At 40.2% G+C, this 26208-nt stretch overlaps 1 protein-coding gene across 1 annotated transcript in view; it reads right to left on the bottom strand.

Annotated features, from left to right (window-relative positions):
* adgb (androglobin) overlaps positions 1-25137 on the bottom strand; it is a gene marked incomplete at both ends in the record, with an annotated part of 30349 nt that extends 5212 nt beyond the window's left edge. Inside the window, 28 exons of the mRNA XM_083898562.1 lie at positions 1241-1352; positions 2514-2689; positions 3174-3340; positions 3435-3622; positions 3828-3981; positions 4084-4218; positions 4809-4902; positions 6660-6791; positions 7003-7141; positions 7416-7583; positions 7888-8002; positions 8741-8879; positions 9099-9207; positions 9372-9482; positions 9778-9857; positions 10786-10831; positions 13181-13328; positions 13703-13796; positions 14219-14393; positions 15151-15227; positions 16678-16832; positions 17870-17956; positions 19179-19318; positions 21424-21582; positions 21794-21865; positions 24445-24537; positions 24648-24807; positions 25061-25137. Coding sequence (XP_083754688.1) covers positions 1241-1352; positions 2514-2689; positions 3174-3340; positions 3435-3622; positions 3828-3981; positions 4084-4218; positions 4809-4902; positions 6660-6791; positions 7003-7141; positions 7416-7583; positions 7888-8002; positions 8741-8879; positions 9099-9207; positions 9372-9482; positions 9778-9857; positions 10786-10831; positions 13181-13328; positions 13703-13796; positions 14219-14393; positions 15151-15227; positions 16678-16832; positions 17870-17956; positions 19179-19318; positions 21424-21582; positions 21794-21865; positions 24445-24537; positions 24648-24807; positions 25061-25137 — 3502 coding nt within the window. The remainder of the gene's footprint in view (positions 1-1240; positions 1353-2513; positions 2690-3173; positions 3341-3434; positions 3623-3827; positions 3982-4083; positions 4219-4808; positions 4903-6659; positions 6792-7002; positions 7142-7415; positions 7584-7887; positions 8003-8740; positions 8880-9098; positions 9208-9371; positions 9483-9777; positions 9858-10785; positions 10832-13180; positions 13329-13702; positions 13797-14218; positions 14394-15150; positions 15228-16677; positions 16833-17869; positions 17957-19178; positions 19319-21423; positions 21583-21793; positions 21866-24444; positions 24538-24647; positions 24808-25060) is intronic.
* Between the last annotated feature and the right edge of the window lie 1071 nt (positions 25138-26208).

Below are 26208 nucleotides of genomic sequence, written 5' to 3' on the forward strand. Positions count from 1 at the left end.
AAGATACTGCTCTCTGAATTCCATTAAACACTATTTGGATACTAAAATTGTGTTTTTTTTATTATGGGTACAGTGTATGGAGAATCAAAAATAGGTGGACAACTGTGCATGTACACTGGCGCTACTGCTGGTTTCAGAACGAGGCATTGCATGTCGTGATTGTGTGCATCCACGTAGCATGTAGGGAGCATGATCAAGGGGGCGGCCTTCACCACTGAGACACAGAGAGTTAAACTGGGTGAAATTAATTCACTTTCCTGCTGAGATATTTCCCAGGGCACTGGGGAGCAAGAGCCAACTTCATTTGACTTCCCATTGACCCACTTTCACAAGCTCATCGGGAAAAACCACCAAAGACACATGTGGACACTGGGTCGTACATACAATAACGGACTAAACCAGAGCATACGTTTGCACAAAACCACAACATTATACTGCATCTATGAACGCATGCAAGCGAGAACACACGCAAACGCATGACCTTTACTGTAATAAACATTAAAAAGGTCTCTTATTATGGAGTCAAAATGCAATATCACAATTTCTAGCTTCTTAATTCAGAAATATCGCCACAAATACACACACTCACTCCTACACAAATAAGCGCACACACACACTGACAAACACACCCATCAACATCCTCATTATCTGCAGATTTCATGCCATGTAAACTGGTAAATACGCAGACTCTACTGTCAGCATCAACAGAGAGAAGAGATTTCAGTGACAGTCAGCTGCAGATCGTTACACATGCAGCACCTTTGTCCACATCAACCATGAAATTAATTCAACCACACCGATTTAAAAAAAATAAAAAATAAAAAAGGAGCTTTGGCACATTTCTAAGCCCTGGTTTTTCAATTGATCTAATTTGTGCAGCACGATTGAAGGCAGAGAGGAGCAGAGTCGGTGGCAGAGGACAGGATTACTGCCTCAGCCAACGACCAGTGGGCACAACAAATCGCACACTCTGATCTGTGAAAGCAGCTGTATTCATTTAGCTTTCATTAGGCTTGTGATTACAGACCCCTGACTGGCGGAAGCAAAGAACAAACAGCATCTGCCTTGGCCCCTGACATCGCTGAATAAAGATCCACCACATTTCACACTGGAGACAAAAATAAGCAACGTGAAAACAAACATGAAGAGAATATTGGACTGATACTTGATGTGATATGATATGACTGATTATAGGGCTAGTTGGCGATATGAGCATGGTTAGATTTTCATATCAGCCTACCTCTCATTTCATTCTTCTCCACGTCTCGGAGTGTGTGGACAAAATCCAGCTGAGATTCATCCAAGTTCCAGCTCTTATGAAGCACCTCTGCCTGCACCACATACTTATGATCCTGTAAAACACAGACATTCAAAGTCAGTGTACGACTTATGAGAGACAAATGCAACAAAAAAAAAAAAGAATACGTACAATATAACACCTTAAGCTCATATAACTGTGAACACAGAGCATTATACTTTGTTTTATGTCATCTCTGCTCTTTCTTCTCTTGTTGACACAAGCTAGTGTTTGACATGAAGGCAGGAAAAAGCAAAAGGGCTCATTAGCCGAGATTATTTGAGGGGTGACAACTCCCACAATCCTCACCCAAGGTGCCACTTGAGCAAAACACATCACAAAAAAACATTGTTTTTTCTTTAACTTTGTCTAATGTAGACATTTATAGTTAAAATAGAGCAGAAAAGAGGTATGTTATCGTGTATAGTGTGTTGCACTATAGGAGGCTTCCCCATTAATCCATCATTACTGAGCATCAATATGTCTGCAGTGTGTCCCTGTGGTGCAGAACAGAGCCTTAATCACTGGCCCTTTGCTCTAAGTCTTGATCAATGTTCTTAGTCCTGATTGATTTCTGTTTATTCTAGCCTGCTGCTGATCGCCGAGATCCAACATGATCCGTCTCATTACTATTGACGCCGCTACTTTGTTGTTGCTTCGCACTTAAGATTCGATACACATAACTGGGCATTAGCCAGACCTAACCTTGTAGTCTACAGCAAAAAAGTCGACTGAAGGAAAGTTAAAACTGCTCCCCGCATGTACGACTAGTAGCCATCAAGCGACATTTTTTTTGCATGTGTGTAAATGATGATGGTGTCTGCCTGCAATATACTTTGGCGTTAAATAAATAAATGACAACAGGTTAGGTATACAGCCTTCAGACAAAAAGAGTGACTCATAAATCATGTACACATTACTGTTCCCTGACAAGTCAGACTGTAACAACAAAACCACCCCTCTGGTTGCTGCTGCTCTCTCGCAAATATTGTTTGTGCGAGAATGTGCGTGTGTGTGTGTGTGTGTGTGTATGCCTGCAATTAAGGCGTTGTGTGCATTGTGTGGTGAAAAATTGATATGAAAACAGGCAGACAATAAAGTGGGTGAGAAAGACAGAGAGAGGGAAAAGTGGGATGCACACGTTTTTGTTGTTGTTTGTGAATACACACAAGTGAGATCAGTTAAGCGTTTGAACAAAAGCAGACAGCACACAGACAGTTGTCAGTGACACCATAGTGTTCGTGGGAGGAGTCTGCTGCTGCTGCTGCTGCTGGTCAGACGAGGAGTCTGATTTCCCAGAATTTTGGAGGGAAGTGCCTCCCACCTTTACTCCATTGCTCTGGTTTGTGTGTCCATCCTGCTTCTGGTTCGTCTCATCCGTGTAACTAGATGCTGTAACACAAGTAGAGATATTAAACAAAGACCATTATTGGAGAAAATACAGGAGTGGTCAAGCTTTGTAACTAAAAGAGGCATGAACAGAAAAGCAGACTTGACAGGATTTGAAGAGCTATTGTTTGCGTCGCACCTATTTTCTCACTAAGCTTTAGTCGCATGTATTTATTAGATTATTTGGATGGTTGAAGAGGTTTCTGAGATTATATTTTCCACCCACTATGGAAATGTTCAATTAGAAAAATAAAAGTGTGTGTAACGGTCTCTTCCCTTTACTCCACTCCTCCTCCACCCTTGCTTTGTTTACAGTATGCACTTAAAGCCAAATAAAGCACAAACAAATGCAATGCACATTGAAAAACAATGCTTAAGTAAAGCAAATAGTCATATATAGAATTTAAAAATGTTTGTGATGGCACACAGATATAAACAGCCATACATCTTTCCATTTACTCATGTGCTGAAACCATCGGGCGCTCACCTCCGTTGGCCAGAAAACAGAACACAGGAATCACCACACGGCCTTTCCCAGTGTTGCTGACCACCTTTTTCTCCTGGTCGAGTATTGACAGACTTATCAGCACATCTGGTGCCGAAGTCTGAAACTGAATTGTGCCTTGGACGTCTGTCGTTACATGGACAGAGTAACTGTAAGAAAAATGTTTTCAACATGAATGCGAGCACAAGCTAAATATTTGCTCTTTGACTACACAGACTCGTATGCACTCTTGTTTTGTCTCACCGACATATGACGTGTTTCTCATTGGGAACGTAATAATCCTGGAATTCCTTGACAGAGAATTTGTTGAGTGGAATGTCACGGGACAATTTTGGAAGCGGTTCTCTTGAGCCGATCAAGCGCATCCTCCATTTGGCAGCGACAGGCAGTGACTCAGGGTTGACGGCCTCTGCTATGAAGGTATAACCAAGCTGAAATAACAAAACACAAAAACATTTAATGATAAAATCAACATATTTTTTGAAGGGGTAGTGAAAGATAGCACAAGGAGACATTTCAATTTGCTGTTCTCTCTCTAAGAATGTGTTTGCACTCAGTTACTGATAGATTTAGTGGTGCTATTTATCATAGACATAAAAAAAAAATAATACAATTTATTTAGTACTCTCAACAGACCTTGTTAGGTTGATAAATATTGGGTGCTGGCTTGTTGAAGATCATGTCCAGCTCCTCCCCTGTGTCATTATTGATTACATGCAGCAGACAATTGGGGATCGGGGAGAAGACCTTTGGTACCACAAGCATCTCCTTGGGAACCAGGAATACCTCTCTTCATATAAACAAGTATCAGAAGGAGCACAATATTAAACTCCAGTTGATATACACAGAATAAGCATTTCTCAATATTAGATTTAGCATATGTTATTCTAACCTAAACACCAAGACCCAGGAGTTGATTGTGTCTTGAAGAGAGACAGAATAATCGGCAAAGGTGATCTTGGTCCATTCATCCTGCTGACAGGGATAGAGATTTGCTTCCTTCTCCGAGTGGTTTTCAATAACATACCTGGGAATCATAACACCATATACAGAAGAAAGATCACAATGGCATATGTGATCAAATAATAATTTACACATTGAATGCCTTATGAAAGATAGACAGTGAGAAAAAAATGAAGGAATCTAAATGCACTCTACAACCCAGCATGGACTTTGGCTGAAGTGGATGTTTCTGTCAGTTTCTGTCAAGCTCACAACACCCAACAAACCCCCCCCCCCCACCCCCCCTTCATGCACACACACACACTTGACTGTGCTCTGAATGCTCATGCACACACACATGTAGTCCTTCCCCAGACAGCAGGTCATTCAGCAGACGCTGTTAGCTGATTGGAACGAGGAGAAGATAAACAGCAGATGGTACCACTGGGAAAAGATGGAACACAATGTGGAAAATGCTCCCTGCATGGCCCGCCACAGGCCGCCACAACCAGGAGAGAGAGCAGATTTTGGGCATGCAGTGCAACAGAGAGGCTAAACGGATGCCATGCAATGTACCAGTACAGGACTGGTAGGGGAGCACTCGTATCCTATGTGTTGCGTTATTTTATTACTTTATTTTCTAATTTCTACAAAATGCATTGATTGATGATTTACCTTAGCAAAAAGATGGCATGTTTGTCAGCATCCAATTCAACCTTTGACCACATGTCTAAAAGGACCTTAGAAGTCCTGAGGTTCTCCTTCGTGCCTGGATGACATGAGCACACAAAGAGTATGTACATGCATACTACATACATGAACACACAGAACAGAAGTATACCATTAAAGACGGAAAAACAATCCATGATGCTGTCAAACACAGGGAGATTATTGTCACTGACCCAGTTCATGGTAGTTATTTACACCTTGTTTCATCCAGGTTTCTCGTGCCAGGTTGAGAAATGTCTCAAGGTGACAAGCAAAATGCATTTTTTGCCTCCTTCAGTGAGAGGCCATAGGAGATTATTCACACCTTGGCAGGAACTTTCACACTCATCTCAGCAGACAGGTGACCGCCGAGACAGAAATGAAGCCTTGATGAAAGATATAGTACGACGTGTTTATGGGTATGTGTGTGCACATGTAACGGAGAAAAGCACTCTTAGGAGACAGCTGAATGACGGATGTTTCCACATCTGACATGTGGCATAGGTGTCCTCACATCCCAACCCCTCAACCTCTCCTTTCTTTCAACCCTTTTCTTTTAAATGGCCACTTTCCTCAATTGATACAGCCATAAGAGTGGCCAAGGCTATCATCTTTATGACAAAAAGATGGTTACTAAACGAGGCAAGAGACGAGCACAGACAGAGGCAGAGGCCGGAAGAAAAATTGGGGGAAGGAGAACGTGACGTCTGAAAGAGTGACGTTCAGGAGGGATGGACAGAAATGTGAGGCGAGCAGCGAGATGTTTTTACTGTAATACTGTGAATAAAAAGCACTGAAGGTTCTTAATTTTATTTAAATAAATTCCTTCTCAAAGTGCAGGCAGTGTTTTTAAGTGGCACTCAAGGAAACAGCAAGTACTTTGTCAAGTAAATTCATCAAAGAGAACTTAACAGATCCGTTTCAGAGAAGTCAAAGTATCCAGCCTCCATGTGTTTGCGTGTGTGCTCCTCCTACTGCAACACAATCGACAACAGAGGCAGATGGGCTCTCTCATTATGTGCATATTCTGGATATTTGGTATTCTTGAGCCATATTTTCCAAACCAGAACAATTAGGGCAAAAACACATGCAATAATCGAGCAGTTTTTCATGCAAACACTAAATGAGGTAAATGTGTCATGTGCTCACATATGTCTGGAGAGGATATACAGCAAAAACACCTCTAGTATAAAAAAAACAATTACCATAAACTTTTATCAAAAAAGAGGTTGTAGGAAAGGAATGGAAATGATGTAAATTGATTGAACAGATTGAATGCATCATTCCAAAGCAAGACTTTCAAATCAATCTGAATGAAAAACTAAAAATAAAATGTGTCACTATGTGTATTCTCTCATTCTTTACTACAATCTGTCCAGTTATGTTGCCTCATCTCATCTTCCTCATCTTTCACTTGCCTTCAATATTCAGCTATTGATGCGGGAATGTTGTGTCCTTATTTGTGTGTGATTCTTGTGTGTGTGTGTGTGTGTCTCCTCTGTGGCCGCCGCTCATCTGTCAGAATGCATTAGTAACAATGGCAGTCTCATCAATACATATTTGTACCTCTGCTCTGAGGCTCAATATGTGCCATCAGGCTAAATCAAATGGTGAATGTAAGAAGCAGAGGGTATTTTGTGTGTGCGAATAATTATAATCACCACATGAAACACAGGTATTATGTTGCTCTATTTTTCCCCCCTCCAATTTAGTTCATTAAACCTGCCTAACAACTACAAATGTGTCTGTCTTTTAAACAAGACAGTAGAGAAGAATGCTACAAGATATTTTTCGATATGTCAGTATGAATATATTTACCTGGTTTTGAAGCAGTCAGGATTTTTCGCACCAAGTGCCTTCTAAATCCAGCTTGCAGAACGGTGACTGCCTTGACCTCCTCATCTGAAGGCTGCCTGTCTCTCCAGTTTTCAGGAAGCTGTGGCTCTGCATCTAAATCACAGCAATGCAACGATGCACAAGGCAAATTATGAGATAACATGACAGATATCCTTCTATCCTACTTGCAGTTTGAGCTGCCGACAAGAGGACAATGATGTGCTGGACACTGGATGACAATTAAGTGTCTAATGTGTCTCATTCTTTCATGAGTTTAAGTTTAATTACATGTGTGAGATCATACAAACAGATAAATGGCACCTACATGCAGGAGAGTCTTTCCTGAAGCCATTGGTCAAGAGAGAAGGGTCAGCAGTGAGGGCCAGCACAGCAAATCGCTCCTCTGCTGTAAGCTTCCTGCCCAGAGCCTCACGCAGCATGAAATAAACTGCAGAGTTAAATACCTAAAAGACACACACACACAAGCATGAGCATATTGGGTAAAAAATGCATTTCTAATTAGAAATAATCATATAGAGCAGTGGTGTAAAATAATGCAAACCTGCCCCATTAGAAACAATTATTCTTCATTATCACAGTATAGTATGGCAATAATATTATGTACAACTTACCAAGCTATACCATTTTTTGCACAGTAATTAAAATGCATTTCATTTAAATTGGGTATTGTATGTGTAACAACTGTCAATTACCAAAACATGACCATAAGCAAGTTACCTTTTCGTGCTCCCGTTTCCCCAGGGCGGTGTTGACGTTCTGGGGACAATGAGCTTCTTTAAGGGCTCTTCTGGCCGACGGCTGATTGTGCTCATCACTAAAGGAAGTCACCACTCTGGTTAGGGCTTGCAAAATGGATAAAGCCTGCTCAGAAAAACCAGCACTCTCCTGTTAAAAGATTAAATCAAATGTATTTATTTATAAAGGGCAGCCGACTATTTTCAGTGTATTATGATGGTGAAACGCACCAGGATTGAGACATTTCCTATACATGTATGTGATTGTACTGGACTGTGATGGACATAAATTAAAAGTTATATTCTATTCTAAATACTAGGACAACAAACCAACAGTTTGGACTATGTGAGAGTAGCTCCTACCCATATACCCTATGTTTTTAAATGTAATGAATGCATTTCCTCTGGAACGCTAAATGAATTACAGTTAACAGATAAATATAGGCCCTGGTTACCTTGGTAAGCTGTGACATAACGGTTTCTTCATCCCCAAAAATGAACGGTGTCTTGCTGCACAGGTGGACGTGGTAGCCCAGCGCTGCCTTTGTGTGGAAGGACAACACATGGCGCCTGCAGAAGAGGGGGTAGTATTATGAAAACAGGCACACATAATCCACTATTCAGTGTTTACAACAGTAGTTTCAGTGTTAGGCTGTTAAAAAGACAAAAATCTCTATAACATTCAATTATTAACATGGGAAAGAACGTGTTCAAATAAAGAATAAAAGAGAGGGAACATGGTATTCCACATACAGTTGGGCTCACAGGAGCACAGAAGGAGTGGGAAGTGTTTAAAAATTATTGCAGCCTAACAGCATTATCAGCTATTATCTCTCAGAGAGTCCTCTATATGGCATATGGGCACGATAAGCAGCGAGTGCATGTGATTACGGCTCAGTGGTAATTGCACTGCTGCATACCTGCACCTGACCCCAAAAACTAGGCCCTCTGCTTCTAGGCCAAGAAGCAGCCATTAATAGAGACTAGGACAGTTGCTTTTTTACTGCTTTTTTTTTTTATAGAGCATCTGAGGTAGACAGATACCTTCTGCTCACTTGATAGTGGCCTCAAGTGATCTCAGTATAGCTGCATACATTTACGACAGTGAAATGGGTGAAGTAGTATTTCTATCCTTCTAAAAGAAAGAGAGTGCCAAGACATGTGTATCCTTTTTCATTCTGACTCAGTGTGTACACAGAGTGTGACTAGGATTACAGTTTTAATCACTATTACTACAACTATAATGACAGAAAAACTTGACTTTGGAGGGTAGAAGAGTAGAAGTAGTATTAAACAATGCTCTCCTACCCTGGAGGTAAACTAAGCATGGCTGCCTTGGAGGACCTGGTCTTGATGGTGAGAACAGGTAGCTGAGAACGCACACTCTTCCAGGAGTGTGGCTGTGCTGTGAGAACTGCAGACCTACAAGCTGCTGATATTTCCTTTTCTGAGCAGTGTTGTCATGGGAAGTGAAAAAAAAAAAAAAAGAAGAAAAAAAGAGAAGGTGTTACTGGTCACACATGATAATCATATATCAAAACGGATGACTGGATTTAAAATTCAAAACAGTTCTATGAATATTTACAAAAGATAAGATGAGGATATGGTTTGTGCATACTAAAACTAAAAATTTGACTGTTCTGTGTGTGTGTGCAGAAAACCTTACTCTCTTCAGCCATATCTCCCCAGATAAGCAGAACTGAGAAGCTTATGAGGATCTGGGAAGGCTGCACGCTGTCCAAACACAGGTAATAAGTGCCTCTCACCTCTGGACACTTGGACAAAAAATACAAATAAACACAAAGTATGGTATTTAGAGGGAGAGAGCGAGAAACCAGAAAGCCATATGGAGAAGTGATGGTTAAATGGTCACTTAGTATTATTTAAAGAGAGGAAGAAGAAATGTGCGCACAGAGTGCGAGTGTGTTAATGTGTATACTTCAGGGTTTGCAACAGCAGATATCACATGGAGGGATCCGACGCTAAGAGAGTGGGTAGACGATCCTATGCTGCTGCTGCTGCTGCTTGCTGCAGTTTTGGACACAGTGCTCTGCAGATAACAGCGACGTAAATAGCAATATTAACTCAATGCATACAACGCTGCGATCGAATAGATGCAAAACTCAGAAAAGGTAGTTTTGTGATGCAAACCGTACCTTAACATGAGATGTATGGCTGTGATGTGGGTAGACTTGTGGTTTATGGAACACCACCAGAGTCCTTCAATGCAAACAGAAATAAATTCTACTTACTCAACAATAATATTTGACGGTTTTGTCGTTCATTTTAGTGGCAAAAGTGCGTTCGTCTCACTGAAAACATTTAGCGAAGTCATCCAGCTCTACCCAGGTCTTCTGTAATAAAGGTTCAACAGGAACTGAGGTTTCCTCAGTGACAGGCTCCACTGTTGCAGATGTCAGTGCATCTAGAGTTGAATAATAAATACACAATCATTCATTGGTAATAGAAATGTCCAGCAACTCAATAAAAAGGGAAAAATATGTTCTTATTAAGTAGGAGCATCCGATTCAAACGCTTCTTTTCATTACAAAATGGATACAGAAATCGCCTGTGAAATCCTCCATTTCAAAATGCTCCGAGTAACAAAATGCCTTTTTCCTCTTGTGACTCACTGCATGTTATCCTAGACTCAAATTATTATCTTAAACACAGTGAGTGGAATTGGCCACACTCCCACGTAATGGCATAGTGTAAGCGCACATGCACATCCAAACTCCCACTCACTGACTCCCACCAGCTCGATGCATGCAGAGCAAAGTCATAGACATATGCACGCAGACACTCACTCCACCCAAAAACACACACACACAAACTCACATAAATATATATATACACAATTGCTCTGCCCCCGAGCTGGACTCAAAGTGAGAGTCTGATTACAAAGCTGAGGCAGAAAGGGCCAGAGTCTCTGCTGCTGAGCAATGGTGGTCTGCTCACTCAAACTGCAGGTGTTACTAAGCAACTAAATGGGAGCACAGAGAAGGCAGGGAATTGGCCGGTTGTCATAAGGCATAATTTCAGTCCCATCATCTTCAAAGTGTCTTGGCCAACTGATAGAGTCGTGGAGAGAAAACATCAAGGGTGTGGAGGAGAAAGATGCAAATTCCTCTAAACACATTAATTGGACGATGCTGCGCAGATGCTGCTCAAGTCAATAACGCAGGCCTCACTGCATTCATCATTTAAAATAAACCTAAATTAATTAGCATCTTCCACATACGGTAAAACTTTGACCTCAGGTAAAAGTAATCTTGTGTGCAGATATGGCGCACATTCATTTAGTATAGATGAGGCGACCGGCATTGCACAGGAGCAGCTTTTTTTCTTTTTACCACTGGAGATGTCATCATCGTCCTTCTTCCTGTCCTCTGCAGTAACCTAGGGGGACAGACAGAGAGAGAGGGACAGAGAAAAGCATTAAAAGTGAGGTACTGAGTAACTCTGCCAGAGATATGCCTCTCTCCCCCCACCCAGTGATTCCACGCCAGCTGTGGTGTTACGCCATTTTTGCTGAACAGCAAAGGACATGAGGTACGGTTTAATGTGACAAGGGCTGCTCCTCCTCTGCTGAAACCACCACCAAGGAATTACCAGCTCCGAACTGCTTCCACTAACAGTGAGAGATGAGGAGGTGTTATGTTGTTTGGCAACGTTATTTAAAACACTCAGCTCGGATTCAATTCCTGTCTGCCCAACACTATCAAGAAATATAGCGAATAACGAGTCCTTATCACATATACTTTTGTTCTGTACGAGTGTGGCAGGACATTAAGTACGAGAAACTTGGTACACCTATATCACAAGCTACACTTTCTTCTGTTTCTTTTAAACAATGGAAAGGAAATTTGAAATATCAAATAGTTAACGAAACTCTGAATAAGAACTATGGTTTTGTGCTGTGTAACTTCAAAGCAAACCCTGCCAAGGCTCTCCAATGAGTCAGTGTTTGTGTGTCTGAGTCACCACTTATTTGAATAAGTACTCGGAGACCCAGACGGAAAGAGGCATTGTGATGAGGAGGCACACTTGACCTCCTAACCACCAGCACAGCAATACTTTTGTGCAACAGAAACGTATATGCGGTGTGTGTGTGTGACCTGTATGGGATCACAAGAGAGCATAAATGTTACCTCTTTCTATTCTATTAGGATTCTTCTTTTAACCGTGTACACACACAAGCAGCTGCTTTTCAGAGGAAGCATTGTTTTCTTCTCTTCAGTCATGAGATGATGGGTGGGTGTTTTAAAACCACACACCACAATGTCATTACGGATGAAATCGGTGTTATCTTTCTTACCATCTTGTCAGTACTGTAAAAATGGCTTTCTTTAATTACAAAGTATTTTTACTGCACCCATTTCTCCTCATGTGTTCATCTGCAGCCGGGTCCAGAAATAAACCCCAACAGAGGCTTTATTTTAACACAGGCAGAGTTAAGTCTTTGCTCTTCAAATGACTCTCCATATTGAATATTTTATGTGTATCCCAGTTCATGCAAGAAAGAAAAAAGTGTCCTTTCTCAATTCAAAGGCACAAGACAAGCCATTGATCTCACAGCCTAAACTGAACTTAGGGGAAATGTGGTTCTCTATAGCACAAGTGAAGAATCTTTAGTTTGAGGGGGCTTTAGTGAATTACCACATTCCAAGCATATCAGAGACTAAAACTACACACATGCTCAAGGATCCAAAAATTTAAAACCCAAGTTGTAGTTGAGCGAGTTGATTGTGGAGGGTATTAGCGAGATCATGTGACACCACCTTTTTTTTCCCCTTCCATTTCTATGGAGGTAGACACAGAGTCTGTTTGCCAGCACTGAATGAAACAGAGGAAGAAAAGACTCAACACAGTATAAACTACATGTGCATCAGTTAAACTGTGACACACTTGCATACAAACCGGTCGTCAAGAGCGCATGCTCGCACATGAAATCAGCATGCTCACATCGCCCGAGCCTAACCGCTCTATAACTGGTCACACTTACACAAGAGAGCGATGAATATGAACTCTATTTTTTCCACTGTAAGCCAGGGATGAAGTGTAATAATGAACCCCCCTGGAGATGCAGACACTGATGGCTCACCATCTAATTGCACTTCTTTTTTCATCAGAGCACCAACCGACCTCTCTCTCTATACGAAACCCAAACGTCCTGTTCAACACCAACACACATCAGAGATTCTCTCTTTTCCCATATCTCCATCTCTTGTTCCGCTTTCATCTCTCCCTCTCCAACTGTCACGTTCTTTCCCTTTTTTTCCCTCAGTCCCTCTCTTCTCTGATTTGCCACAGTTGCTCCCCAAACTCCCTTTAGTCCACTCTCTTTTGCTTCTATCTTTGTCTCTGTCTTTCCACTGCTGCTCTGAACCACCACCACCCCTATCTCATCTCCCCCCCTCCATCACTGGTTTTCTCTTTAGTGCAGATGTGCCCCTGGTCAGTGGCAGCGAAACAACAGAAGTGACTTTGAGACTGGGGGATGGCAGCCTTGTTTTCAGTAACACACAGAGCCTTCAACTGCTTACTTGTGACGGGAGTAGGGTGACAAAAAAAAGAAGAAGCTGATACCATCTTTAGACAAATGTTGCAGTGAATTCACATATCCTAAAAGCTATTAAAGAAATAGTTTGGGTTAACCACAATTAATTAAGGATCTATACTGTTTTGCTATACTCACACCGGATGTATAAATCAACCTTATGTCCAGCAGGGAGTCCTTCTATGTACCTTTATTTCATCAGTGCCGTTTGCAGACTCATTGGTGGGTTCAGCTGCAGCAGGCTCCTGGCCTTCTCTGCAATCAGTCTCCTCTTTCTCAGTGATGGACACCAGAGGGGATCCGTTGGAACGCTTCTGAGCACTCGGTTTGGCCTCGCTGACACACAAAGACACACATATTCATGCCAAACAGGACATGCATCACACTGTATCATCATCATCATCGTGCCACACATGCACCTCATCTCATGGTAGAATCCTTTAAGCAATAATGCTATATCACCTACAAATGAGTCACACATGCCACATCACAGACATCGCATGACACCAGAGCAGCATTTCAACAATAACGCTGCTCTGAACTGTCATGTATGTCATTGCCCTGTGGAAGGCAGAGCAGGAGAGGATGTTCTCTCCACAGCGAGGTCAGAGCACGGGTTACTTAACGGCTAAATGAGCAGTAGAATAGGAAGGCAGAAAAGATACAGTTCTTTTAATTCTTCAGCTTTTACATCATCTCAGTGTACACACAGCTCTGGGATCGATCCAACGCTGCTCCCGATGCAGTAGGAGAGAAAAGGGCTGGCAACCTCAATGAACTGCTCTGGTTTTGACAAAGGAAGCTCTGCAAAAAAAGAGAAAAGGAAAAAAAGGAAAAAATCCTCATCCATCATGCCAGCAATGCTTTTTCACGCTCTCACTCGTTTTACTGCATTCTCTTGTTTTGCACTCAGAGATCAGCTGATGTCAGATATGCCTGATCCAGCAGCTATTCACAATACCGTATTGTACCTATTATTCACCCTCTTTTTTTTTTTTCATTTCTGCCTATGCTACTGTTTGCTTTCTGTACTGTGGATTCCAAAATCTCCTGCATTAGCACTCACTTTCCTTCCTAGTCATATTTATTTATGACATTCGCCTACACTCCATCACATAATCTGTGCCGTGTGTTTGATTTTCTCCCCTGCGTCCACCTCCTGGTTTCCCCTTCGTCACCTTTTCCTCTAAAAATGAGTCCGTGTTGTTTCCCTGTCTCTCACTTACTCCGTGGTTCATCCGTGATCACGGTCTCCTTGCGCGGGCGAATGAGCTTCCATTGGGGCACAGGCGGAGGTTGGGGTGGTGCCTCTAGCGGACATGATCGGGTTCTCGTCAACAATGCGATGTGGCTGTACAGCAATGAGAGACCGTACTGTCGCAGCACCTCTGAGGAATTGGCCTACGATGGAGCAAACGGGCACAGAAATAAATGCACATTACAGGAAGTCACTGTTTAGGTCTTAATTACAACAGCGACAGCAGAAAACCCTGGAAACTGTCCATCAATAAGGTTTAGCATTGGCGTAAATAATAAATACAGTGAAGCCTGTCGAGGCAAAGCATCCAAATAGAACACAACATGCCCCCCAGATCACAAGCATTGTTGTGTTTCAACTTTACCACCCACTGCTATGGCTTCAGTACATTTCCAGCATTGTTGTGTTAAATAACAGATGTGCTGGAAGCACTAGATATTTTAAGTATCTAAAGTAGACCTATTGTGATTCAACCATTATGTACAATGTGCAATATGTAAATACAAAAACCTTTTTTATATTAAAATACAAAAAACAACTTAAGCTAATGATAAGGTCTATGATGCATCTTATGTATCTTTATTGTATGACCTGTTTATTTGTGTTGTTTTTATATTTTCTACACTATTTTACGGTTTGCTCTTAGGTCTATTAGATCACGTTTTATTTGTTGTATTTATTTATCTCTGAAGTACAGCACCTTGTTTAAGCTGTTGTTGTTTTTAAAGTGCTTTATAAATTAAGTTGGATTGGATTGCATGTATTCTGGACCAGATCGGTCTAATAGCTCTAACTGCAGTGCACGTTTTTCATGGGGTAAAATGTTTCACATCATAGGAAAAAAAAAGTGTTTACAGTAAATGTGTAATTTAAGATGAGACGACTTGTGCAAAGACGCACCTTATAGCCAAAGCCAAAGGAACTGTCCCGTGGATGAAAAGGGTAGTAGCTGACACACACCACGACCTCCATGGTACCTGAGAAACACACACATGAAGTCATCTAATTATTAAAATCACATGTTAACCCAATAGGTACATGCAAAATCACCAAAAAAAGACAAGGATAACCGTATAGTGATGGACTGAAATTACACTTTAAGACCTACCTGAGTCTATAGAGGAGTAAAAGCACTACTGGTTTTATAAAAAGGTAGAAATAAAACAAAGCGAGTATCTGGGTTATCTATAGATGGTCCTGCCTCCCGTTGTGCATTCCGTGGCGTAATGTATAAGAGACACGTGGGCCAGGAGACACGGAAAATCAATTTAAAAGACCTTGGTGCAAGAAAGATGCATGACGCACTGTCAGACTAATATAAAGGCTGCACATTAAGAATTGAACAGAGAATTGGTTCTCACACGGTATAGTGATTTGTGCATTTCAACAAATCCATTTCAGTGGCATATAATATTGAGCATGGAGAGAGAGTGTGAGGGAAAGCGAGTATTTTCTGTGATTGAATGTATGGGTGTGTGTGTATAAGCACCATGCAATGCATTTCCTAAAAAAAAAAAAAAAAAGATGAATGAATTTGTGAGGTAGTACCACTTGTGTGCATGCATGCCAATAAATTATGTTGACGTAATGGATGAAGCAGTACACGATGATTGAGTCCAGAAGACGGCAGCAATGCAACAAAACAGATCGTCAGTGAAGATGAAGAAGGCAGGAGGAGGAATGTGGAATGGAATGGAATTTATACTGCAGCATTTTCATAACAACATGTCATATTGTGGCTCTGGGAGTTTTGACACCAAAAGTCATTTTCTTTCCATATTATTTCCTTAACCTTAAATTCCGATGACCTTGAAAGGCCCCTCTGGCCTCAGGGAACACCAAATAATTCACCCTGCTCCCTCTGCTGGTTTATTTATAGTCCACATACACACATTAACCCTTCCTGCACTTCATAATACATGAGCTTAGGAAAACAGTAAGTGATGCCTCAGATGACAGGAAAGAAGCAGCAGAAATTGCATATTTTGGGATATTACTTGACGGTTACTTATGTTGTGGAGTCTTTTCTGTTATAAAGTCAACAACATTTGCAATAAATACTATAAATGTGCGTTTAGGGTTATTATAATTTTTCAAAATGAAATCATTGATGAGTCTGTGTCAAACAATGAAATATTCATTATCATTCTCTAAACTAGTTGAATTATGGATGCAGAGGGAGCAAAACAGAGATCGCACACTGCAACTAAATAGTATCTTATAGATGTACAACCACACACAGAATGTGTTCATAAAGAAATGAACACACTGAAGCAATAGACACACTGTGCATACAGAAGATCACAATCGAATGGATGATTGATTCAACTGACTCACTCAATTCCATGTGGAGGCAGAGTGTGTAATTGACATGCATGTTTGCAGGTGTGTGTTTGTTTGTGTGTGTGTCACAGACAGACTCTTTACTTTTCTCTTGCTCAGGATACTGGCTCTTGCTGGAGTCTCTTCCCGAGGCTGGATCTTCAGTCTGCGGCTTTGTCTCAGGCAAACTCGTATCCAGGTGTGTAAATATGGGAACGGTGTCTTGTAGGAAATCCCAGATTTCTCCAAGATCTACAGCCCTGCGAGGAAGTCAAAGAGGATACAGTTGGTTATGGGTTGTGATTTGTAAATGTCCATGTATTTTAACTTGTCCTATGCAAAAGCTCTCATGTCTGCTGTAAAGCTTAAAACACTTGCGACACCATGACAAATGGAAACCCTTGCATTCGTAATGCCTGCATTGTCTCTTGCTTCTCTTCACATTATCACAACCTTTCGATGACATTTCCAGTGATACAAAACAAAATGTTGACAAAACCAAGTGTGAAGCTAAAGACAAAGAGAATCTCGCTGTTGTCTCTCTGCGTTCTTTGCCACCTCGACACATTCAGTTATACTGTGTGCGGCTGTCTGAGGTTAGTGTACCACACACAGTAGGCGTCATCCTCACATTATGATTAGTAAGTGAAATGTAGAGTCACATTGCCCTGTTTAAAAGACATCACTTTATCATTTTAAAGGAAGAGTTGATTTCCAAAAACCCCAAAATCTAGATAGAACTTTATTAATTTGTTCTTGATTCTGAATGTCAGTCAGCAGATAGATTCTTTTTCCTATTGGTAGAACAGCCCTTTTTGTTATTTCAGTAGTAGATGATGTGAATAAAACCTGCAGTATGAATGTGTCCATGGGTACGTGCACTACATCCCCCATATATCACAAATAAACTGGAACAACAAGTCATGCTCGACGTCCGTCTGTACGTACGTGTTGATAGATTCCCCCAGGCGACTCACTGAGAGCAGCTACAGAGAATAAGGTTCAGCATTTCCACTGCAACGTATTGTTGCCCCATTAAAGTTCCATCACTGACAAGCTGGGATTTTGCCACTGCACAGCGCCTACCCCTGAAACCCTCCACCTTTTATCATATATATATTATGCACTACATCTCCTTGTTTCCATTTTAGGCCTCAGTCATTTTCTCCCAAAGCGTGGCTTCCCGTGCTGTTGCAGACAAATAGACTCCGGCTCACTTTTTTTTTTTTATCTTCTTAAAGATGGAGAAATTAAATGTAAACTGAGACCAAGCAGAGTGGACTGATGAGAAGCTTACTTTACGGGCCTGATTTCTGGGATCCAGCCCGTGAGGGTGTGGATGAAAGTGAAGTCACCCATTTCTCCACAGCTGTCTGACACTGCACTGAAAGAAAAAGTGACCAATTAGACGCCATTAAATCCCCCAACAACTAACAACAAAAAGAGGCTTCACCTAACCTTCCCAAAAAAAAGGTAAAAGGGCTGTGTTTTTTTCTTTTTTGGTCACTTAAACATAAAGATGACACCTCTCAAACCTTAAGGTATTAAATTCTGAGTCATCGAGTAAACAGTAGTACATAACTACAATGTCCATAATACAGATTTACTTGTGCTCCATTTTGCTTGCATTAACTTTATAAATGGCCATTATGATTTTTTAAAGCTCTCTATCTAATTGAGGGAAGTGTGAGTTTATCATTTGCAGCTGGCTTTTAGTGGAAACAGTTGGCTGCAGCTGCTTTTATTGGTCCTCTCGGGGACTTTGTGGCTAACCCGTGCAGTCCACAGTCGGGACAAAGAGGAAATGAAATCAATAGAACTTGACTGGTAATGTCACACAAGCCATAACCACTTAAAAAAAAGAAAAAGAAGAAGAAGAAGTGACGTAGCACCACATATTCAGCTTTTTTATTAAAAAAGGGTGACGCTTTCTATAAAAGAGCCAGCAAGCACCTGGGCAAAGTTTTTGTCTTAGTTACTTACTTTTACAATGGATTATGAATGATTGATGAAGAGAGAGGCTACCGTGTTTCCTGTACTGGATGAAACATTAATGCTTTGACTTGCTTCAGACACTGAAACAGTCACCTTTAAACACGCCGCGTCGCCCCATCGCAGACATGCACACCGTCCGTCAATCACTAAAGTCGCTGAGGTCAGGTGAAGGTTGTGCCAAGTCAGCGAAATACACACCGTGTGTGTACAGTATGTGAGCTTGAATGTGTCGTCACTTTCAATTAGAAATGTATTGAAATGTATGTAAATTACTAGACAATGGGGGGGGGGGGGGGAGTCGTAATGCATAGAACATTTCAGCATTAAATATTTTGTATATTTTGAAACACAGTGATTTTACATGTATTTAAATGAGCCCTATTCATGTCTTTGATAAAGATCAGAAGGAACAGACGCACAAAGGGTAAAATAAAAGAACATAAAATCAGACAAAAGTACCATTATATTGTGTAATGAATTTGAACAAATATGTACTACAGCCATGCTGCATAACGGGAGTGTAGTGTGGATTAGGGTTAAGTCTTTAACTCTTTAACCCGCTTATTGATTTCCTAACTCTGCTTAGAGAAAAGTAGTGTATAGTAACTTACTTTGTGTTGGCCACTTTAATGAGAGCCTTAGCCAATAACATTGGCCACAGCTCTGTCTGACAGGTGGAGGCAGGGAGGAGGAGGTTATTTTCTTCATCAAATGGCATGTAGTCGTCCACTATTATCTTCCTCCAACAACCCTGAAAGAACCGAAGACGGGAACAGGAACTGATGCATCACAAAGGAGTGGTGATAGGAAGAAACACATTATTTCTACTGAGATTTAATCACTCTTATGGCAATATGGTACATGTGTACATACTGTAGCTATGAACTGGCTGCAGCTGGCTACAACATTCATAAAAGTGTACCACTTCCTTTAACACCACCTTTTTTCACATGTTTTCATCCATTGTTCATCCATGAGAACGCAGGAGCTTGTCTGAAGTTTCACTTCTTCGATTAAACGATCCATCGGAGCTGAAAATCAACTGTCAACTGTCAACTGAAACGAGTCCAACAGATCTACTGCAGCAGTAATATTAAATAATAAAAAAATTTCAGAATAATTTTCCAAGTTGGGCCCATGGTTAGTGTAGTGGTTAGCGCTCTTGCCTTTGCAGCAAGAAGTCCCGGGTCCCCCAAGTTTAAGCCCCGGTTAGAACAAGGGCCTTTCTGCATGGAGTTTGCATGTTCTCCCTGTGTGTGCATGGGTTTTCTCTGGGTTCTCCAGCTTCCTCCCACAGTCCAAAAACATTTTTGGGGATTAGGTGAATTGGTCACTCTAAATTGACCGTAGGTGTGAGAGTTGTTTGTCTCTATATGTGTCCCTGTGATGGACTGGCGAGCTGTCCAGGGCGTACCCCGCCTATCGCCCTATGTCAGCTGAGCTAGGCACAGCACCCCCCACGACCCTCCAGTGGAGGACAAAGCGGCAGATAATGGATGTATTTTCAAAGTCTGCTCAAAGTGTGAGTCTGAACATCAGTAAGGAATTATATAGTATGAACCTCATCACAAACTCTGATATCGTTGGATTATACTGTATTATTTATATTCCATGTTTCTCCCGGCATTAGCCTCTAATGCTTGAATCTCGTGCACTGTCAGAGAACGTTACACGCTGGCTGTGGTGTCACAGTCTGGTTACTGGACGTCGAGATGAGTTTCACACTGACGAGGAGGGAAAACGCAGCGAAAGCAGGTGATAATCTGACTGACTGTTCACAGCTGCGTCTCCATTTTCTAGGAGAGCACTCCCCTTTTTCTTGCTCCCTTTTCCAATTCCTTGTCAAACCGTCGCCCTGAGGAAAGGCTTGACGTGATCGCAGATGGTGGTAAAACAGTGCAGAAGGGCAAGTTGGAGGAGAAACCAAGAAAAAGAAGAATGCAGAGATGGTCGGGTTTTAGGATGGTGCAGAATGAGAATGGTATGCATATTAACAGTGGCTAGATGAAGAACAATTAAGGATCAGACAAGCTGCGGAGAAATCAAGAAGCCTATGAGCGAAACAGGCGAGGAAACGAGACCGTGAGTTGGGGGCTGGGTGCTTAACGCCATCTCAACAACCATCTGTTAATGTGCTCCGGTTGGCACGGGGACTGCTGCCTACAACTGTGTCATGCTTGTTTGTCAAGGCGAAGAGTCATGGTGTGACAGAACACCATCAATTTTAGCTGCGTCTATTTTTACTTTACAGCTTTAGCTGACCCAAATCGTGGCGCAAAAGGAAGTTCACTTTCAGGGAGATGTAGTGTCCACGAGCAAACGCTCGCTGTTTAAGCTTTATCCAAAAGCAGTGAGAGGGCCTTCATTTGGAGCCAAACATTTCTTGAACTTAATAATAAGTGATATGGATGTCACTGCGATGAATTTAGCCCTTCAAGGGTTGCGCCTGCTGTCATGGATTTAGTGCGCTTCGATATCTAACTTGAGCCCCGCTCTCTGGGAAGCCGCTCACTCCCTGCTAAGCCATATCTATTCATCAGCCATTGGATGGAGCCAGGCCACTTTTGGCACAGCAGTGAGACTGATTGATTTGAGCTCTGAGTGAATCAGGCTTTCTCATCCCTTACCCCTGCAACCCTCAGTCCATCCCCATTACCCTTTGATCTACTGGATCCCATGAAGTCTGCTGCACAATGCAACGCGGGTTTATGTCATTCATTGCCTCAAGTGAGCCACTAGAAGAGAAGTGCGATGAACAAAGAGGCATTGTGACACAACTACTTCCTCTTTAAGACGTAAGATTTCCTTATTCGGCTCAGGTGATCGTGTGTGAATGTGTGCGTCTGTCAGAATTACCATCCAGTAGAGCTTGACGACGTATTTCCCATAGTTGTTGTAGAGTGGCGCGTGACCTTTCGCCACCTTACACAGCGAGTAGATATGCTCCCAAGGTTTCAAACCGTCTTGTTCAGTCGTCCACACGATACAGATTTCACTGATCATCCACCTCATCAACTGGATCAAAGACGGAGGGAAAAGAAAAGGGAGGAGGAGGTAAATCACGCGTCAATTCTCTGATCCGTCTTCCACAAAAATCAATAGGGCAATACAATACTGGAGTCTAATTCATTTCTGCCACTCACATGTCACACTGTTTGAATTACACTGTCAATGTATTGGCTTATACCGTCCAGTCAAATCAGTGATCATTCATTAGAGAACTAACCTCACTGCAAATGAGATGATGGTTCGGGGAGATCAGGTTGAATGACGTTTGATTTTCAACGATGACGGGTTGCTAAAAAAAAGACCAAACAAACATTCTGAATATAGATTATTTTCACTGTGTACTTATCAGAAATGAAAATACAAATACAATTCTAAATCAGACATTAACATGCGACTCATTTAATGGTTTAACCCTCACCCAGACTGTGATTAAATTTCCACCACCAAGTTAATAGGCTGTATCATGTTATTCATTTGAATATGAATTAATTAATCAGGTGATGGCGAGAGATCAACTATGGGTCATAAGAGGACGTGTTTTCCTTCCGTCGTTAAATAAAGTGTGAGCCAAAACTCCTCCAGGTTTGCAAATACCGACCGGAAAAGACCGGTTTCAGAGGAAGCGCCGCAGAGGAGCTGCTGCCTACATTTGCACAGCTGATTGCTTTTATGATTAGCCCGTGTTCATCGTGTACGAAAATTAATAAAAGGCTTTTGACATATTGAGTGAAAGTCGGCGCATGACCTGGCAAGGACTAATTCATGGAGCAGGAAGCTTGCGGTAATTGCTAAACAGTGCACAGCACGAGAGGGGTAACAGAAAAGTGGAGTGATGCAATAAAAATTTCCCTGGAGGTGACTGGAGAGCAGCTTTACTTAACTACATTTCACACCGTGGCAAAAAAATTGCACTTTTTTATTAATATATGCAATAGCTGCAACAATCAGATTTCTTTAATTAACCCGTCTGTTAAACTAATTAGTAGATGAGCCCTTTAGTTTTTAAAAGACAAAGCAGACTTTTAATACCTTTGTCTACAAAAATGTTATTGTTATTTACCCAAATTTGAGCTGGCTCGGTGGGCTTATGTGAGAAATCAGAAATGAATGTATAAATATAACGGCTTCACTTTTTTTTTTAAATACTATTATACAATTTTTTTTTTTTTTTTAAACAGTACATTTGATAATTAAATATAATTTCACTTAGACAGCTTCTACATACTGGTGTATTGACCATTACAGAATTAATTTAGGGCAGCTATATATATATATATATATATATATATATATATATATATATATATATGTATATGTATATGTACTGTATATACACACATATATATGTATGTATGCGTGTATACATGTGTATATAGGTATATACACATGTATACATACGTATATACACAGGTATATACACATGTATACATACGTATATACACACGTATATACACATGTATACATACGTATATACACACGTATATACACATGTATACATACGTATATACACACGTATATACACATGTATACATACGTATATACACACGTATATACACATATGTATACATACGTATATACACACGTATATACACATATGTATACATATGTATATACACACATACGTATAAACACATACGTATATACACAAATATATACATATACGTATATATACATACGGATAAATACACAAACATATACATATACGTATATATACATACGTATATATACACATACGTATATATAGATACGTATATACACACACGTATATATACACATACGTATATACACACACGTATATATACACACGTATATATACACACGTATATATACACACGTATATATACACACGTATATATACACATACGTATATATACACATACGTATATATACACACGTATATATACACACGTATATATACACATACGTATATATACACACGTATATATACACACGTATATATACACACGTATATATACACACGTATATATACACACGTATATATACACACGTATATATACACACGTATATATACATACGTATATATACACACATATATATACACACATATATATACATACGTATATATACACACGTATATATACACACGTATATATACACACATACGTATATATACATACGTATATATACATACGTATATACACATACGTATATATACATACGTATATACACATACGTATATATACATACGTATATACACATACGTAAATATACATACGTATATACACATACGTAAATATACATACATACGTATATATACATACGTAAATATACATACGTATATATACACACGTAAATATACATACATACGTATATATACATACGTATATATACATACGTATATATACATACGTATATATACATACGTATATATACATACGTATATATACACACACGTATACATACACATATATATACACACACGTATACATACACATATATATACATACGTATACATACACATATATATACATACGTATACATACACATATATATACATACGTATACATACACATATATATACATACGTATACATACACATATATATACATATATATACATACGTATACATACACATATATATACATATATATACATACGTATACATACACATATATATACATATATATACATACGTATACATACACATATATATACATATATATACATACGTATACATACACATATATATACATACGTATACATACACATATATATACATACGTATACATACATACGTATATATACACATACGTATACGTATACATACACATACGTATACATACACATATATACATATAAATACATACATACACGTACATACATAATACATACTAGTAGTAAAGTTACCTTGTCAACGATGAATTCTGAAGGACGTTTCCAGGAGTGGACTTTTAAAGACGGAGGCAGAGAAATTTTTCCTTCAGGATCTTCAAAAAAAGGCTAAAGACACAATTAAGCAAATAAAGTGAATGGTTGTTAGTTTTTTTTTAATAAATGCACAGAAAACAAGAATGAATTCCATTGCAATCGAATTTCTACTCAAGATTTACAGAATTAGCTCCTTTACTGGAGTCCCATTTCTCCTTGTTGACTTCTGCATCGTTCCACTCAGGCCAAATGGGGGATTTGCTCCTCCAAACACCTCCTCCTCCTCCTCCACCTCCTCCTCCTCCCAGACTCTCAGAGGAAGTGGCAACAAGAGACGCTGCTCTGAAAATAATGACACAAAAACATTCACCACTGTTGTCCTTGACTTCCTTTTTTTGTCCAGACACAGCAAAGCCCTTGGTTACTTCTCTCAAAGTCAGCGTTATATTTGCCGTGTAGTCTGTCTGTTGTTGTGACCTAAACGTGTCAGCACGCTACCTTATGTTGAAGGTATAAGCTAACGCTAGCGGCTAACCCACAGCTGCTCCTAATTGAAGCTAATTAACAACAACATTGAATCAAACCCCAAACTCACGCTGCGTGTTTGCCGGACAAAGACACTCTGCTGCTGCTGGACGACGACTCCTTTTTCTTTAACTGGGTCTTGGACATAGTAGTTACTTGGTGTGACAAAATGTGGGGGTAAAAAGGGAAGCGAACAAGTCAGGGACAGGGACTACACACCGTCGCGGAGGTTTGCGTCTGTTTGTTAAGGTCTCTGCCTCTCAAAGTTTGCGCGTTGCTTAGCAACGGAGCTCTAAGGGCTTCCTGGGCTTGTGGGGCTGTGGCATCACTTGTTACTATAGTGAGGCTTGGGAACACACTTTCTCTTATCTATCATTCAAAAATGGCCACATTGTTAGTTATTAACTCACGTCTCTACATATATATGTATCTTCATCCAGTTTATTTGGTATAATGGCCTTTTTCTAGATAGGGAAGGTGATTCTGGGGGCCATCGAGTGGTCAGTAAGGGGCCGGTGAAGTCAAAAAAGCCCAACTTTTTGAGAAAAAGACATGGAAATAATATTTATGAATGATATGACATTTCAAATAATTTCACATTAAAAGTGATTTTTTTGATATGGAACGACAAGCATTTGACAATATAAACCTATTTATGATGCAAATTTAACATAGTAATAAAAAACATACAAAAATAAATAATTTGGAGCTGCAACTAATGATTATTTTCTCGATGAATCGATGAGTCGTTTGGTTCAGAAAATGTTAAAAAACCTTGATTGGTGTTTGTCAAACCTGGAAATGACGATGTTCTCCAATGTCTTGTTTTGTCCACAAACCAAAAATGGTTGAGTTTTAATGATTTCTTAGTAATGTGAAGCAAAGAAACGATGAAAATATTCACATTTAAGACGCTAAAACAATAATAGATCTTGTTTTATTCATGAAAAATTAATAATTGATTCATCGTTTCAGCTCTAAACTCATGATAAGTTGATATTAAGTGATGGGCCGCAAGTTTGAGACACTGGTTCACAGGGAATGGTCCAAAAAAAGAAAGAAAAGGGAGCAGTAATTTTTTGCAAAAATTCCTCATCAGTGACAGAGGTCAGAGTAGAATTGCCATACTAGTATGTTAAGTAGAAAATACAACATATGCCCACTTTTTTAGTTTTGGGTCCTGTGTTCCTAATAAAGTGGCTACTGAGTGTACATTTA

The sequence above is a fragment of the Microchirus variegatus genome (genome assembly GCF_963457635.1).
Source record: "Microchirus variegatus genome assembly, chromosome: 12".
NCBI lineage: Eukaryota > Metazoa > Chordata > Actinopteri > Pleuronectiformes > Soleidae > Microchirus > Microchirus variegatus.